A 14,069-nucleotide genomic window follows, 5' to 3' on the forward strand; every position below is an offset into this window, starting at 1 on the left:
TGGACAGGCCTCTTTGCCTCTTAGCCACGCCCACAATGAGCGCTCAAACCGCCCATTGGTTCAACTAGTGCAGGCCCCGCCCACTGGCGGAGTTTATAACTTCTCCTTAAAAACTAAAGCAGCGAACAGAGCGAGTCTCACAGCAGGAGGGTCTCCCACTGAAGAGGCTTCACAGGGTCACTGAGTCTGCGCAGAGATGTTGTAAACAGCAGAAAACAGTGTATTCGTTTCCGTCTATGACTGAAGCTGTGAGAACCGTCCGCCGCGTCACGATGTGGAAACCTGCCGGTGGATCAAACGGCTCCTTCAGCTCGGCCGCCGCCGCCGCCGCCGCGGTCACCTGTCTGCTCGTGACCGGGACGCTGGTCGTCACTGTCGGACACCCGAGCGGCGGAGACCCGGTGGAGCCTCCAGCCGCGGCGGCGGGGAGCGGGAAAGCTTTCTCGACGTACTTCAGGAAACTCACCCGGGAGAGGCGCGCGATGAGCGGCCCGCCGAGGACGCGCGCTCCCGCCGGGCCGGTGGAGCATCTCTCCCCGGCAGACCTGTTCATCGCGGTGAAAACCACCGGGAGGTATCACCGGCAGAGGCTGCAGCTGCTGCTGGACACCTGGATCTCCAGGAACATGCAACAGGTGAAATATGGAAACAATTCAGCTGAATTTCATGCACAAAAAACGACTTAGAAAACACACTTTATGCAGCTAAACTAATCGAAATAGGACTTTGACGTCATGATTAATAAACCAAAACATGTTGCTGTGTTAATGTGGGTCTAAACCATTCAACAAGTGAATCATTATTTACTTTTTTACTATGGTAGTTTGTGCAAATCCTGTCCCATACGCTTTGAATTTACTCATAAACTTGAGGTTTTGTGTTAATGTGTCTTTATCAGCTGGTGAAGGGACATGTTTGTCTTCCCAGTGCTGATGAATTAGGATCAAATGCACATGATCTGGTCTTCTGATCACATGTTCATAGTCCCTGTGTCAAGGGAAGTGGTCTATTATGTGGAAAAGGTGTCCCAATGGTCTCCTGCTGCAGTTATAATCCCCCTAAAACGTGTCAGGATCCACTGGCTCTTTGATCACAGCCTGCTGGTGGATTGTAAATCAGAGATGGAGGCCTTTGTAATGCATGACAGGGAGATCTGAGGGCTAACGGGCCGGCCACACTGCTGCTAACGCGTTGACTTTAACCAAGCTGCAGGGATGTGCATGATATATAAAAAGCTTCAAACATCATAAAAACCGAGATGTCACTGCTTTGAAATGTAACTCCCTTTGACTCACTCTATTGTTTCAAAGTGACTGCAGCTTCAGGGCTGGACAGTAACTAAATACAAATACATTTTTTACGGTACTTTTTCTTCATATTTCTGCTTCTTCTGTTGACACATATACTCGACTACTACTGCTATTACATCACACCATGTCACTTTAACTTACTTATCCTGTAACTCTGTCTTTGAGTGCTCTTACACAGTTGTATAATAGTTAGTTGCTTGTGATATATTCTTATTTTTTCAATTTTGACGTCTATTTATTTGTTCTTATATCCATCTCTGTGCTGCTGTAGCACCAGATTTGCCCCTTTCTGGGATCAATAACAGTTCATCTTACCTATTCTACGACATTTAAGGGTGAAATAACGTCATGTATACACTAATTGAGCAGCTGTAGTTATGAGTTATGTTTGCGTTCAAACGATTCAATACATATAAGCGATACCCAACCACAGATAGATGTTTCTCCATTGGACCAGAGTCAACCTGCCTCCCCTTCATTCTAACGTCACAGTGACTATAATAACACTAAAGAAGACATTTAATTACTTTTTAATGCCGGACTTTTATGTGTAATTTAGTAGTTTTCTATTGCACCATCCTTACTTATTTAATCGGAGGGCTAAGGGTTTACTTTGGATAAATCAACAGATTACTTGTTGAGTATACCCATAAAAATCCAAGCTGCTGTCTTCAGATGTTTTGGTTTTTTTCTTCCCAAAGATATTCCCTTTCCCATCATTCAGAAGTAAGACAACCACCTCTCAGGAGTTGTAAAACCTCCAATGAATGGACTAATGAGCTCCTCTTCGTCACCGATCCCATTAGAAAGCGTCTTCTCCTCATCGTCGCTCCGAGCCGCCCTGTGATCTGGAGCTTGCTGAAACACGACTGCTTGAGACGTTGAGCCTCGCGGATAACTATTTGAGATCAGACGGCTTTCTCGGGTCTGCGTCTCGGTGGTGAGTGAGTCAAAGATGGATCTGTTGCTGCGAAACACATGTCGCTGCGGCGAGCTGCGCCCAGAGGCTTCAAAGCTCGTAATCGAATGCAGACGCGGCTGCGGAGCGCGAGGCGGTCGCTCCGATTTCCATTTAAACCCCCAGTGTGTGAGGAAAGGCCTCGCTGCAGTCTCCTCTCATCCTGCAGAGGCTGTTGACATGTAAATAGAGCTTATGGAGGATGTGTGAGTGTGTGTGTGTGTGTGTGTGTGTGTGTGTGTGTGTGTGTGTGTGTGTGTGTGTGTGTGTGTGTGTGTGTGTCATTCCTGCCTCTGCTCTCACGGTCAGGTGTGTATGTAATTCTACCTGTTTCCCAGACACACCTCTATACTATGAGACTGCTGAGTAATGGAAATACAGCAACACACACATTCTCACACACACATTCTCACACAGTCTTACCTCCACATACACACATGCCCTGGGAACTCGCTGGTTTTCTCATGGGAAGTTAGAAATGTGTCTGATCACAAGCGTAAACACACACACACTCAGACACCACTTTCCTCGGCCTCGGCGGTTGTTGTGTTGTCGCCCCTCCCAACTCCTTAAAATGCTAAATTTCTTCTCACTCTGGACGCCCCCCACCCTCCTCCCCCTCCTCCTCTGACACACACTGACTCACTGCTCTCTGGAGGCTTAAGAGGCTCAGGAAAAAAAAAAGCCTGACACAAACTCACAGCTGGCTGGACACACTTTTTTGTTTCTCTCTCTCTCTCTAATAGTGTGTGGGGCGATCACACAGGACGTGGACCAAGGATTTCTGATTGCATGTGTGCTGCGCGGCGGGAAGGTTGCAGATCCCTCTGCGCCTGCTCCGCTCAGTAAAAAGCATTAGCGCAGATCTCTTGTTGTTGTCCCTCCAGCACTTTGGGTTTAAAAAGAAACGTCCACTAATGAGGTGGAAGTGCCGCCTCCGAGCGGCAATTTGAGGATGTTTACAGAACAAATGATAGAATTATAGAATTATAGATCTTTCAAGGGACAGGGGGTTAATTGACATGTTAACGCAAACTTGAAATGAAGTAAACGCATTGTTTTTTTTTGTTTTGTTTGGTTCCTTTGCAGTTAATTAATGTCTGACGGCTTTAATGCATAAATATAAACGTCTTCCATGCTGACGTGAGCCGCACTGCAGCGAGGTATCGATCTGTTGAAAGTCCACTGGGCTGCCGTCGTTATTAGAGTTATACTTCAAGGACATGTATTCATTCTTTCAACAACATTTAAATTACTACCAGGGTCATGGAAAACCTGGAAAAGTCATGGAATTTTTAAAATAGTTATTTCCAGGCCTGGAAAAGTCCTTGAAAAAAAAAAAAAATCCCAAAATGTTTGGAAAAGTCATGTAAATGTGTTATATTCATGTGTTCATGTCGTTCATTTACGCTGAGTTTGAAATAATGAATATGCCTTTAAAAGAAAGAAACTCAAAATATAAGCAGACATACATACAGACATCTATATAAATGTTTATTCTTTTAATCAAACTATTGTCTCTCATTCATTTGTGTCATTTAAGGTTTACTTTATGCTTTTGAATTCTCATTTTCTTACTTTTTCATGTTTACACAGAGATTTCACAAAATGTTTAGTCATGGAAATGTGGTTTAAAGTCATGGAAACCCATTGATCAGAATGTGTATGACCCTCTACTATATATTTGATTGTCTGGCTACTTTAAACACATTGGTCCCAGTTTTAACTTGAGCTCCAGGGATGTTCAGACTGAAATATCTCAGATCGCCAAGGAACCGTATCCCCAGAGGAGGAATCCTCCAGCTCCATCACCACGTCAACATTTTGAATCCGTCCAACACGTTGCTTCTTCCCCAAACAGCAGCTGCACTTTGTGTTCATCGGCAATTAAAAAAATGTTGGCGTGCAAAAACACGCTAAACTAGAATGGTGAACTCTAAACTGTGTGTGTGTGTGTGTGTGTGTGTGTGCACCCAGGCTGCGTGTTGACTTCCTGTGGAACGTTGAGGGGTCTGCACGGCTTCCTGAGTGCACAGTGACCTCCGACCCCGTCACTCAACACACACACACACACACACACACACACAGCTACAGAGTTGAGACCAGCTGCTCTTCTGCTGATAGACACAACGCTTACCTTTTTTTTCCCTTGGCATCCATCCAACAGCAGCATTGCTGCTGCTGCGGGGGTGTGTGTGTGTTGTGTGTGTGTGTGTGTGTGTGTGTGTGTGTGTGTGTGTGTGTGTGTGTTGGCGTGTGACCGAGGAAACAGGTGGAGTCTCACCTGAGGTCGTAGGCGGTCGTCCACAACGATGGCAGAGCAGTGAAAGCTGTTTTTGGTCCCCAGCTGGTCACTAAAGGCCACTGGAATAACACGGACTGTTGTCGTTTTTTTCCACAGACGTTCGTGTTCACTGACGGAGAGGACGAGAAGCTGAGGAAGAGGATGGGTGAGCAACACACACACACACACACACACACACACACACACACACACACACACACACACACACTCTCGCTCACGGAGCAGTTTCGCTGAGTCGCAGCAGTGTTATCTGCAGCCTGTGAGCAGGAACCAGGCTGCTGACTGGGCAATACTGCGTTTCCAGGAAGTCACTGCAGTTTTCATCAACAAGCCTCTTTTTACTCGTTTTACTTTCAATGAGGTTTTCTTCTCACTATCGGACACATCGTACGAATCAATGCAGAAGAAAAAAAGGTGTAATTAGGATAATTATTAGCATTCTGCGTATAGTAGCATCTACAGGGTTCTTACGGTCATGGAAAACCTGAGGAGAGTCATGGAATTTTTAAATGGTTATTTCCAGGCCTGGAAAAGTCCTTAAAAAAAAAAAAAAAAAAATCCCAAATGTTTTGGAAAAGTCATGGAAATGTGTTCATGTTGTTTATTTACGCTGAGTTTGAAATAATTAATATGCTTTCAAAAGAAAGACGCTCAAAATATAAGCAGGCATACATACAGACATCTATATAAATGTTTATTCTTTTAATCAAACTATTGTCTCATTCATTTGTGTCATTTAAGGTTTACTGTATGCTTTGTATTCTCATTGTTAGTTTAAATACTACATTTACTCACTTTTTCATGTTTACGCTGAGATTTCACAAAATGTTTGGTCATGGAAATTTGGTTTAAAGTCATGGAAATCCATTGGTCACAAGTGTGTATTTATCTGTTTGAATCATTAATTATTATTTTTTTAAATGGCAAAATTCTCTGATTCCAGTGGATGCAACTAAAGATTATTATTTTCTCAATAATCGAGTAGTTTCTTCTATAAAATGTCGATCAATGTTTTGTTTTGTCCACAACTCAAAGATATTCAGTTCAGGAGTAAAGAAACCAGAAAATGTTCTTATGTAAAAAGTTTGAATTAGAGATTTAGTTAGTTTTCTTAAAAAATGACTTCTTGAATGTGAATATTATTATGACAGTAAACTGCATATCTTTGTGGACAAAACCAGACATTTGAGGACGTCCTCCTGTTTAAGAAACGCCGTTTGACATTTTTTCCGACAACTTTTTGACATTTAATTGAGAAAATAATCCACAGATTAATAAACAGTGAAATAATCTTTAGTTTCCGCCCTAATGGATCACATCTTCAAACGGCTTTCTTGCTTCTCAATTACATGAAGTCAAAGTTGCATCATCAAATACAAGTGCATACACATCTTGCCCATTATATAATTCTCTGGTTATTGATTATTGTTTGTCATTGGTCGTCAGGAGATCACCTGATCAACACCAACTGCTCAGCCGACCACAATCGCCAGGCCCTCTCCTGTAAAATGGCTCTGGAGTACGACACTTTTATCAAGTCTGGCAGGAAGTAAGACACACACACACACACACACACACACACACACACACACACACACACACACACTCACCATGAACAAAGAGCTTGTCTCTACCGACCCTCCTCCTCCTCCGCAGGTGGTTCTGTCACGTGGACGACGATAACTACGTGAACACCGGCTCCCTGCTGAAGCTCTTGTCTCAGTACGCTCACACGCAGGACGTCTATATCGGCCGGCCCAGCCTCGAGCGCCCCATCGAGGCCACGGAGCGGCTGGGCACCGCTCAAACGGTACGCTTTTACTGGTCGACGGTTCGATTCCGCATCGCCCCGCTGCGTAACGGGGATGTGCTTCTAGATCTCGGTCTCTGGTTGTTGCCGCTTCGTCTTACAACCTCAACATGACGAGACGAGACTCTGGAGCTAGAGCGAACTATATTGTTGCCCTTTTCCCTCCGCTCCAAGAGCATTATGGGTAATAAAGTCCTTTTTAATACAATGTACAATCTTCCGTACTTATTACTTAAAAAAATGAGGAATCTACAGGCTTCTTTAAACTCGATATCTCCCACAATATATGTTTGACATGAACTATTAACTTAATAACTTCCCTTAAAAAATAATAAAGTTTCATTCAAAAACACTAGGTAGCTTCTTATGAAAGACTTTCATTAAGTGGCCAAAGTGATTGAAGAGAGTTCACGCAGCTTTTCTCCTGAGCTCAGCTACTTAGCTGAAGCCCAACATGCCGTGTGTGTAATGTATATTGTGTGTCTAATGTATGTGTGTGTGTGTGTGTATGTGTGTGTGTGTGTGTGCAGAAGCAGGTGCGTTTCTGGTTCGCCACGGGCGGAGCAGGATTCTGTCTGAGCCGCGGCCTCGCTCTCAAGATGAAGCCCTGGGCGAGGTAAAACCTCACCAGAAGACAAATGATGAGATATTGTTCCGCTCCATCATAAAACCTCCCTTCTCTTATGCGCTCTTCTTCTTCTTCTTCTTCTTCTTCTTCTTCTTCTTTCTTTTTTTTTTCCCTTCCTGTGCAGCGACGGCGCCTTCATGGCGACGGCCGAGCACATTCGCCTCCCGGACGACTGCACCGTCGGTTACATCGCGGAGGCGCTGCTGGGCGTCAGCCTCATCCGCTCAGCGCTGTTCCACTCCCACCTGGAGAACCTGGGACTGGTGTCAGACATACACAACCAGGTACACACACACACACACACACACACACAGACTCACAGAGTATTGATCTGCCAGCCCTCTAACCAGCGTGTGTTTGTCTCCAGGTGACGCTCAGCTACGGCACAGTGGAGAGCAGCAGAAACACCGTCAACCTGAAGGGTCCGTTCTCGCTGCATGAAGATCCTACGAGGTAAAAGATCCGCGTGCGTCGGTGATTTAGATTAGATTAGATTCAATTACCGTAAAAGTCGGGTTACAAGCCGCTCCTACGGCCGGTCAGTGTCCCCGCTGTAGCAAGCTAGGAGCAGCGCAAGCTAGGAGCAGCGCAAGCTAGCGCTATCTAGGAGCAGTGCTAGCTTGCGCTGCTCCTAGCTTGCGCTGCTGCTGCTACTGTCCGCGTCCCCTCTGCCCAAGTCGGTGTCGAGCTTGGTCCCGCTACCTTCGGTGGTTGTCGGGGAGGTAGCGGAATTTAGCGGAAGTTAGCGGGGAAATAACGGAGCGCTAGCTGGAGCCCCAGCTGGCTATAGCGGGGAGCTAACGGGGTCACTGACCGAAGGTAGTAGCGGCTCGTAACCCGACTTTTACGGTATTGTCAGTACATACTTTTACATACATGAAATGTATTCTCTGCATTTGACCCATCCTTGGTTTTAAGGAGCAGTGGGCAGCCCTGATTTAGCAATTTAGGGTTGGGTATCTTGCTCAGGGACACTTCGACATGTGACCCATAGGGAGGCTGGGGATCGAGCCGGCGACTCTGTGGTTGCAGGACGACCACTCACCCCCATGAGCTTCAGCCGCCAGTCACTACAGCCGATTTAGTTTCTTCGATTTGCAGAAAGCAGAACGGTACAAAAAGAGTGCGACATCTAATTCACTGTTTTAGGTCTTGTTGGTCTTCTGTCAAAGTGTCTGGCTTTTACTTTTGACTATTTAAATAGACTTGTGTACAACAACGTGTCAGATTTATGCAAAAAAAATCCAGAGGAGTCAATTCTTAAGTTTACGAGAAAAAAACGGCGCAAACGTATAAACAAGAAACTGAAATCAGCGTCACAACGGTGTCTCTTTTAAAGTGTGGACGCTCAAGATAATACGGTGATTCTGAGATTTTTAAATCCAGATTATGCGTGTGAGGAGCTGAGGTCTGTGGCGTGACGAGGGCGAGCCGGCGATGTTGGTTCTTGAGAGAAAAGGGGAAAAAAACACGACAGAATATTCACGTTTTTATCCTGTAACTGTTTGTTTTTCTCGCACATTTAGAACTTAAGTATTTTGTTGTTCTCTCTCAGAATCTTACCTTCCCTCCAGCCGCCTCTGTAGCTTAAATTTAGCTTGTGAATGCCAAGTCCAACACAAAAGGTGACCTTCTCCCTGAATATTTACAGTAGGGAACCGCGTTACAGGCAAACTAAACAATTCAAAGGATAAAAACAAAAAAAAAAACTGATCGTATCTTTGGCTTTCCTGGCATTAAGGGGACATTTGTTTTTTATTTGTCCGGCTTCCCGTCTGTCCTTCCCCTTCTTTGCTTTGTCCTCTCGGCAGTAATTGCATCATTGTGTATTGATTTTGGCTAATTGTCGTCTTCTTCTGCAGCTCAATAGACTGTGATGGCCGAGTGCCTAGAGGGGAGAGAGTTAATGAGATAAGCGCGTTGATCCGCTGGTGGATGGCTTAATTGAAACAGATTTCAAATCTTTTCAAACAATCAATAACAGATACTGTTTATTGTATTTCATCTAATATTTCCAACGCGGCCCTGCAGCTGTTTCACTGTTTCAGGAAGCGCTCCAGCTTTTAAAACATGTGTCCTACAATGCTCCTTTATGTAAGCCCTTCTCGTGTGTGTGTATGTTTTTACTACGAGCTTCCTGGCTTTGTGCATTGTGTGTGTGTGTGTGTGTGTGTAACGAATGTATGCACACGGCTAATTGTGTTCACGGTCTTATTATGAAATCCCCCAGTCGGCGGCTTCCAGGCATTGTGACACCCGTTTCCCTCTCTGTCTCAGGTTCAGGTCGGTCCATTGTCTGCTGCACCCAGACGCCGCTCGCTGCCCCGGGCCGCTCTAACGGCCCGTCCAGAGGAGAACGAGGGCCGAGCGCCTGGCTTCTCCGGTGGAGGAGGGAGGAAGTCCCTGCAGACGTCCGGGACGGGCAGAGAAAAGGAGTCTCGCCGCTGCCCTCTTCTGGCGCCCTCGAGAGGACGTGGAAACGTTTTCAGCGGCAGTCTGAGTGGAGGAATGACTCTTTTTTTATTTTTTATTGCTTTGACACCTGAACTCGCCCCCTGTGAAGTGCTGCTGGGGGTCAGAAAGGCCAAACACTGCAACAGGAGAAGGAGGAGGAGAAGAAGAAGAAGGCTTGGGGTGGAAATAGTTGCTTTTAAAAATGTTTTTTAGATCTGGAGAGTTTTTTTTTATCAGTTCTGAAGACATTGTGTGTGAAACCAAAGTAACTGAGAGCCGGATCCAAAACAAGTCAGCTCAATCATCTAATCCAACTTAATTGTGTTTAAATTATCCTTTTTTAAGTTGAATCATCTAGGCCAGTGATTTTCAACCACCGTGGAAAAATGTCAAATTCTTTCTTCATCGATCCCAAAAAATATTATTTAGTTTCCGCAATTAATTTTCCATTGTTGAGCGTCTGAGCCTGCAATATAGTGACTGGCCGAGTCATTAAATACTCTTCCATGCCAGTAGGTAGCGCAATAATGACCTAGCATAAATGCTGTATTGTGCTACAATGTGACATTTTGTAACTTTTCTTTGGTTGCAGGATTTTTTCATTGTAGAAAATGTGCCGCGGCTCAAAAAAGGTTGAAAAACACTGATCTAGACCACTTTATTTAGAGGTGAAACTGAAAGTGGACACACTTGAAAGGCCTCTAATCCCATCACAAGTGGAGGAGGTCAAAGGTTGACCCGCAAAGTCATCCGTAAACTTGCCGTTGGCTTTTATGTCGTCGCATTCACAGGTCTTTGTTATTAACGCGCCGAGAGACGATATTATTATTGAAATGATGGCCAACAGTATGAAAGTAAGAGTTCGTCTTCTCTTATGTGTGGATGGGTCCCTCTCATGGAGTCAATGATGAAGGAGCCATTTTTTTATCTGAAGTTTTGTCTCGTCAGCGTTCAGTATTATCTTTTCTCTGAAGTATATCATCATGCCTGAGCACTTTGCCGTTTTATTTCTGCTGTCTGCAATACATATTTTTTTGTAATATTATTTCCGCGCTGTGGAGGAGCTGCTAAGATGATTTTGGTTACATATTTGCGGCGCAGATGTGAGTGTGATGTCAAAGTCTTTTCATCTAAAGAAAGCAAATAAGAGTGTTACCCAAGATTTTTACTCGGAACTAATCCCATAATGTCAGCTCATCCAGTGAGGCCTGTTACAAATGATTCTTTTTAAAAAGCCATGATCATGTTCAGACTGCTGGGCCCGTCCCGCAGCAGCAGAGTAACACAGTGACTCATGTTGGGTCGTCTGCTATCTTTCTGTGTGTTGAAAGCATTCCTTACAAACTGAGTGAAAGTCATTAAGTTAAATTCTGTCCCTTGCTAAATGAGTGTATGTGATGAACCGTTGCTTCTAAAATGCTCTCTCCAGTATCTGGACTGCAATAAAAAAAACTGTAAAAAAAAAAGAAGTAACTTTTGGGGTTTCTTCTGTCTCTGTGAGCCAGGTTTTTTTAAATGTTTAAATGGGGTTGTAAGAGACACCGCCTCCACCTCTCACCTCTGACCTTGTTTATGAGCTGATGGGTTCCTGTCTCACACACACACACACACACACACACACACACACACACACACACACACACCCCAACAACAACAACAGCTGTCCTGTTATCTGATGGAGCCATGCACAAGGCCCTGGAGAGATAAAGGCAGAACCAAAACATTAGCGGACTGCATGCGTGTGTGTGTGTGTGTGTGTGTGTGTGTGTGTGTGTGTGTGTGTATGTGTGTGTGTGTGTGTGTGTGTGTGTGTGTGTGTGAGACCCTCTTTGAGATGTCAGACTGTGGGGACCACGGGGAGTTGAGACCAACAGTAGCGTTTCTGTGAGGTTACTCTGAAGGTTGAACCTGCTACTGACTGCCATCTGCTGGCTGCATGTGTTACTGCAGCGTGTGGAAAATAGTTTTGTTTAGTGAAAGTGTCTCTGCCGCTTTGTCCTCAGACATTTTTTATATTTAGCTGTTGCCAGACTTACAACCCGACGATGATGCTTGTTTGTCTCGTTTATCTTCGGTGAGATGTCTTGGTTTGTGTAAACACTCGGGACAAAGAAAATGCAGATGTATTATATCTTATGATAATATGAAAATACTGTCAGGAAATCAAACCAAAAGGTGGCAAGTGTATCATCTGACCTGTGTAGCCAATGTCCTGAACATCTAAAATACACGAGCCACATTTCCATTTAAATAATAAGATGGTTAAATTCTCTTCCATTAGTCCACCTGTGTATCACATTGTTTACTTTACAGTATGTGAAGCACACAGAGGGCTAAAGTGTCTGAGTTCAGATGCCCAAAAACAAACTGTATTTAATAAACAAAGAGCGTCTAGAGTTAAAAATCAATACATTGATAGATAAAATTCACCATTCTGATTTCCAGAAATGATACTTATATCCAACAGAAAGCAATACTACCAGGATGAGTGGAGATTCATGGAGGTAATTACTTTATTTCATCACTCTCTAGTTCAGTGGTTCTCAAATGTGAGATTTTTAAAAATATATATATATTTAAAATGAGCATCCATTCAATAAAATATGTGTAAGTTCATAAACTGAATTATATATATATTCCATATTAAATCAGATACTGATGGCACAGCGCTATTTATTACATTTTTTTTTCAACCACAAATGCTTGAAAATGCCTGAAAAAAATATTTCCCATGGGGTACATCACTGGAAAAACGTTGAGAACCACTGCTCTAGTTGATATATTTGGTAGTGCATAGTTTATACATATATATATATGTATATATATATATATATATATATATATACAAAATATATATATATAAATAAAACTATATGCGTTTAATTGAGTAGCCTTAAGCTGAAGTAGACCGTTTGAAATGAATCATCAATAATAAAATATGCAAGCTGAATCAATACTGTATGAAAGTGTGTTTCGTGCCTATAAACACCTACAAGTGTGTCACTGTGTAAGAATAAAGGACCTGAATGAAAAGATCACCACTTGACGGTCAACTCTCCGCTCACATCAAGAAACAAGCCGCAGTCTCCAGTACGTTAAAGTTGCTTTAATTTCTTCTTTTTAAAACATTTATTCCAGGCTGAATGATATCATTACCACAGTTTTGACATGTACATCATTAATATCTTAGTTAAACCATCGGAAAATAAAAACAGCCATAGAAAAACAATGTTTGCCCGTCACATCTGGACAGAGGTGTACTTGAAGACCTGGAAATACCACATGGACACACAGACATCGCCGACTCTCCAACATGACCGTGGATCTTTTTTTGTTTGCTTCTTTTCTCCCTCCTTGGAGGCAGACTGCACCGGATCGGTTGAATCCCACAAAGCGCCGCGCAGGAATTCAAATACAACTTTTAAAGTCAGCTGTGCAGACCACACTGGAATAGTTTTATTAAAACATTGCAAGACAGAGAGTCATTCACCATTAATAAGAGAGGAAAAACGCTGCTCTTGCCTTTGTTCTCCTACAAAAAACAGCTAGCTATTGTTTTATCTTTAAAGTTTTTTTTTTTACAAGACAGAGAGAAAAAAAGAAAAAGACGTGATATGAAGTGTTGTAAGAGTTTTAAAAACATTATGAAAGGCCATTAATCAGTGACTAGTCCCACAGATCTTAACATTGTTTGCATTTATGGTGCAAAAAAAAAAAAAAAAAAAAAAAACACTGTAAAGTACTAGACCATAGGTAGCATTGTTACCATAACATGGACATTTTCTCTCTAGTAAAATCACACATGTAAGATTGTCTCGCTTATACGAGAAGTGGTCATCGATTAATAATAGATTATTAAAATGCTGTACAGGAATGGTGGTTGAACGTTAAGGGCTCGGCTCGCTCGGCTAATTGCTAGTCTCTGACATGTGGTTATACTACATGACCGACGAATCCCCCATGATGCAATATGGTTGTCAGCTGTGGGAGGGGCGTGCAGTAACTAGGGCGCTAGATGGGAATGTAAACGGGACAAGAGTAGGGAGAGATGCAGTTTTATAGGAAACTGTGGCGTGTGTGTGTTGAATGTGTATTGTCTGTACAGCATGTGTGTGTGTGTTTAAGTGTGTGTGTATGAGGGCATGCGTCTGTGTAGAAATGACTCGGGGTCAGATGGGCTTGATGCTGCCGGTTAAACACTGAGAGAGCAACTGCCAATCACGCTGCAGCGACGTCATACACACTCACACACACACACACACACACATATACACATACACACGGGTTCACGGATACAGGTTTTTTTTATACACTGTACAGAGTTTTAGAGCGGGAGGGAAAAACCACTGGCAGTGTGTTTTTACTTCTCCAGCTCGCAAAGTCACCTTGAAGAGATTTTGTGCTTGTGGGTAAAAAAAAAAAAAAGTAAAGAAAGAAGGAAAGACTGGTGGCTAAAGGTCGAAGGTCACCAGGTAACAAAATAAAAGCACAGGAAGAAAGAAACAGCAGTATAGGAGGAGAAGAAACAGAATACTACTTGGTCACAGTATCACATCACATGAATCCAGCTTATGATAAAACATAAAAAAAACACCCACTTTCCT

At 43.4% G+C, this 14,069-nt stretch overlaps 1 protein-coding gene across 1 annotated transcript; it reads left to right on the top strand.

The window, feature by feature from the left end:
* Positions 1-272: 272 nt before the first annotated feature.
* On the top strand, positions 273-9,349 carry LOC306738132 (beta-1,3-N-acetylglucosaminyltransferase lunatic fringe-like; the record flags this gene model as incomplete). Its single annotated transcript, XM_079219961.1, has 8 exons — positions 273-635; positions 4,670-4,718; positions 6,020-6,122; positions 6,230-6,383; positions 6,914-6,999; positions 7,136-7,295; positions 7,379-7,464; positions 9,289-9,349. 8 exons carry the CDS (start codon positions 273-275, stop codon positions 9,347-9,349), a joined length of 1,062 nt encoding a protein of 353 aa, XP_079076087.1.
* Positions 9,350-14,069: the final 4,720 nt, after the last annotated feature.

This window comes from Taurulus bubalis (assembly GCF_910589615.1).
Source record: "Taurulus bubalis genome assembly, chromosome: 6".
Taxonomy (NCBI): domain Eukaryota; kingdom Metazoa; phylum Chordata; class Actinopteri; order Perciformes; family Cottidae; genus Taurulus; species Taurulus bubalis.